We start from the raw sequence: 4,132 nt of genomic DNA, 5'->3' as shown, positions 1-4,132 counted from the left end.
GCATGCGTCACGTGCGCTCAGTATGTTGCTTTAGATCAAACATCGATATATTATCTTATGCACACCACTTGCCCAGTGTCTCTCCGCCTCCGTGCACCAAACCAGATCCAGGACTCATGTCCTGAATCCAGACCGGAGTAAAGGATTCACCTGAAGAGGAACGCGCGAGCGGTCCGCCGAAGAAACTCTCTCCATCTCTGTTTTCCTCCATGTGAAGGAGAAGGTACGAGGCTCGTTTTTCCCGTTTATAAACTCAAATGAGATGCTGCATTTGAAGTGCAAGTTTTTAGAGTTTGTGCGCAAACTGCGTTATTTTGTAATTTTTCCTGGTTTCAGCACCATGGAGAGCGCAGAGCGCGAACGCCGCTTATCAAGCATATGTTTGTTTTAATCTCCAATAAATAATTTTTTTCAATTTGACTATATTATGGGTTTACATCTTATTTTTATGCATTATTTTAAGTGTGATGTCCACCGAAAAGGAAGACCATTCTGGCAACATAGTTGTTTCTATTACATCAAAAGCAAAAACGGCGACTGATTTTTTTTGTTTGTTTTTTGCACTTTTTATGCACAAACAAACGTTTTATACTTATTTTATTTAGTGAGTAAAAGCGAGATTCCCAGAATCCACATTTAAAGCGACTTTGATAATCAATAATCAAATGCCCTAGAGATGAATTTGTTACTTTAACACTCCAGCAAACCTGGGGTGCGTTTCCCAAAAGCATCGTTAGCTAACTAGGGTAGTTAGTTCCATTGAAATCTATTGGTAACGACGGAACTTGCGACCATAGTTGCTTTTGGGAAACGCACCCCTGATTGTGATTTTAAATTTACATGGTCTTTTAAGCATGAAGTCCATACATCCGCGCACATAGTGGCTTTTATTTCTTTTTCGTTCATGTGAAGGAAATAGTACGAGGGCAAATGCAGTTTTTGCAGATTAAATACTGATCTAAGAGCTTATAACTTTTAAAAGAGAAACATTGTAATACTTTTTTTTCGTGAGTAAAAGCGAGACTCGGACTTGATTTTCAATCATCAAATACCCTAGAGGAGGATTTATAATTGTTTACCCAACGTGATTGTGATTTTAACATATTTTATGTGTTATTTTAGTGTTATTTTAAGCATGAAGTCCCCTAAAGAGACTCACATCTGCCCATATAGTGGCTTTTATTTCTTTTTCGTTCAGAAAATACACAATCTTTGCTGATAATATACTGAACTAAGAGTTTAAAATGATGTTTATTCTCAAATAAAACGCTCTATTTTGCTTCATGCTTGAAAAAATTAAAAACTTTGAGATTCAGCACCATGGACAGCTCCAATTGCGTTTCAATGGCCAACTGTTAAAGAGATTTCTTCATGCAAATGATATAATGTGGTTTTGCATCTTGTAATATCCATGAAAAAGACTTCTGTACTCTTCTATTTCTATTGCATCAAGACCGATTGTGCCATTTTCCAGCCTCAAAACAGGAACTTGCACTTTAAGTTTATGCACAAACCAACGTTTTGTGATTTTCATCATGCAAATGATATTATCAAACTTAAGTTTGAAGTCTCTAGTCATTTCTAGTTTTTTTTTTATGGATTTTCCTCATCTCATTGTTTTGTGTCCAGGCTGAGCGATGAACGAGAGTGCAGCGCTCAACGAGAGCGGTGCAGGTTTGCCGGCGTCCTCGTGGCTGGAAGCCGAAGCCTTTGACGCCAACCGGACCCTGGCGCTCTCATCGGCGGCCCTCGAGTTCCACGTCAACCCGTGGGACATCATGCTGTGCCTGTCGGGGACGGTGATCGCCTGCGAGAACGCCATCGTGGTGGCCATCATCTTCTACACGCCGACGCTTCGCAACCCGATGTTCGTCCTGATCGGCAGCCTGGCCATCGCTGACCTGCTGGCTGGCATGGGATTAATCCTGAACTTTGCGTTCCAGTATTTGGTCTCATCTGAGACCATCAGCCTTATTACTGTCGGATTCCTGGTGGCGTCCTTCACGGCATCCATCAGTAGCCTGCTAGCCATCACGGTCGACCGCTACCTGTCGCTCTACAACGCCTTGACGTACTTCTCCGAGAAGACGCTGCATTATGTGCATCTGATGCTGGTGGCGACGTGGGGTGTGTCGATCGCCTTGGGACTGCTGCCTGTTTTGGGCTGGAACTGCTTGGATGATGCATCCACCTGCAGCATCGTGCGTCCGCTCAATCGCACCAACCTCACCCTCCTCGCCACGTCGTTTTTTGTCATCTTCGCCCTCATGCTCAGCCTGTACTTCAAGATCTGCAAGATAGTGTGTCACCACGCGCACCAGATCGCTCTGCAGCAGCACTTCTTCACCACCTCGCACTACGTGGCCACCAAGAAGGGCGTCTCCACGCTCGCCATCATCCTGGGCACGTTCGGCGCCAGCTGGCTGCCCTTCGCCATTTACTGTCTGGTCGGGGAGCGCGAGTATCCGCCGGTGTACACGTACGCCACGCTGCTCCCCGCCACCTACAACTCCATGATCAACCCCATCATCTACGCCTACCGCAACACCGAGATCCAGCGCTCCATCTACATGCTCTTCTGCGGCTGCTTTCAGACCAAGGGCTCGTATCGATCCAGATCGCCCAGCGAGGTCTAGATCCTCTGTGCTTTGTTTTTAACCCTGTAAAGCCTGACATATGAAATAATAGCCCAGTTTTGGGAAATGGAACAGTTTATTGAACAATAGTGAGTGTCATGATTGATATGTAAGGCTTTTAAGGCTCATATAGTGAGAATGTGGAGGAAAAAACTGCTAAATATTATTCAGAGGCCCAAATCTGAGCAAAAACATCCAAGTTGTAATGTAAATCATTGAGATCACTCTATATCTCCAGTAATCTGTCTCAGTAAAATGAGATTGAAATGATCCAAACATATAATGCAGTGATTGAGAGCTGAAGAAATAAAGGCTCCTCAGAAGATGTGAGATGTTCTGGAGGCTTGTGAAGATCATTCCTCCGCTGAGGAACAGTGAAAGTAAAGCTTCTGGAAACAAACTTCCTCAAAAGATCCTGATGATCAGATTTGAGACTCTAAAACATGATTGATGGAGAATCAAGTAAAGCTGAGCTGCTTCAGTCCAGTAAGTGTTCATCTGGAGATATTACTGCAGTTATTCTGACGCTTACTTGATAAAAATCAGTCAAGATTTGACACGAGAAGCTCCAGCTGAAACTGGACGTTTCTACAATTACACTAAAACAGCTTTGACTGGAGAAAACACTCTAAACTAACGATCAGAGACAGAAGCCATTGTGTTTTGCTCATGTTGATCACTGAGGCCTTATAAATTTGCATATCAGTAGGCTTTATAGGGTTAAACTCTCGTTCATGTCACCTGTACGTGCAGAAGTATGAATATGGCGCTTGAAGTGTCTGTTGCGCAATTGCACTTTACTGAGACCTGGGCGTCTCGACACGCTGTGAACAAGCAACAACCCTCATCAAAAATGTATATTTATATTATTTATAAGCGACATGTTGCACTTTACTGTACAAATCTAGATGCAAAAGCAGTATTGCGTAGGCCTACGTGTTTGGCGAGTTACTCGTGTGATGGGTTTTCTATTTTGTAAAGTTGTCCATGACTGTACATTTTATACAAAACAGTGAACACAAAATAAAACATGAAAAGTCAAATGGACTGTTTTTCATCACTGAAAGTGTGTTTGTAAGCATGAGTGTGTGTGAGGAAATGAAGGAATAATACAAGAGCTGAAACTGTTGAGAATGATATTGTGGTTGTCTTGATGTCATCTATTTAAAGGGACAGTACACCTAAAAATGATCCTCTGCAGTGAATGGGTGCCGTCAGAATGAGAGTCCAAACAGCTGATAAAAACATCACAATAATCCACAAGTAATCCACAGCACTCCAGTCCACCAGTTAACATCTGGAGAAGACAAAAACTGAAACAAATCCAGCATTACGAGTACGTAATCCATTATATTAGTGACAGTTAAATTGCCTTGATGGATTTGTATCTTACAATCAAACAGCTTTTGTCTTCTCCAGATGTTAACTGATGGACTGGAGTGGTGTGGATTACTTGTGGATTATTGTGATGTTTTTATCAGCTGTTTGGACTCTCA

The 4,132-nt window shown here is 42.6% G+C and overlaps 1 protein-coding gene across 1 annotated transcript; it reads left to right on the top strand.

Annotated features, from left to right (window-relative positions):
• The first annotated feature begins 1,637 nt into the window (after positions 1–1,637).
• gpr6 (G protein-coupled receptor 6) lies at positions 1,638–2,636 on the top strand. Its single transcript, XM_016450892.1, has one exon. It carries the CDS (start codon positions 1,638–1,640, stop codon positions 2,634–2,636), a length of 999 nt encoding a protein of 332 aa, XP_016306378.1.
• The last annotated feature ends 1,496 nt before the right edge of the window (positions 2,637–4,132 follow it).

The sequence above is a fragment of the Sinocyclocheilus anshuiensis genome, unplaced genomic scaffold (genome assembly GCF_001515605.1).
Source record: "Sinocyclocheilus anshuiensis isolate Anshui unplaced genomic scaffold, SAMN03320099.WGS_v1.1 scaffold595, whole genome shotgun sequence".
Taxonomy (NCBI): domain Eukaryota; kingdom Metazoa; phylum Chordata; class Actinopteri; order Cypriniformes; family Cyprinidae; genus Sinocyclocheilus; species Sinocyclocheilus anshuiensis.
Note: the sequence above shows the minus strand (reverse complement) of the source record. Positions and strands in the feature narration are given on the sequence as shown.

What these genes read in the sequence shown, in the direction of transcription:
- gpr6 (XM_016450892.1), top strand. Translation starts at nt 1,638, where the DNA reads ATGAACGAGAGTGCAGCGCTCAACGAGAGCGGTGCAGGTTTGCCGGCG.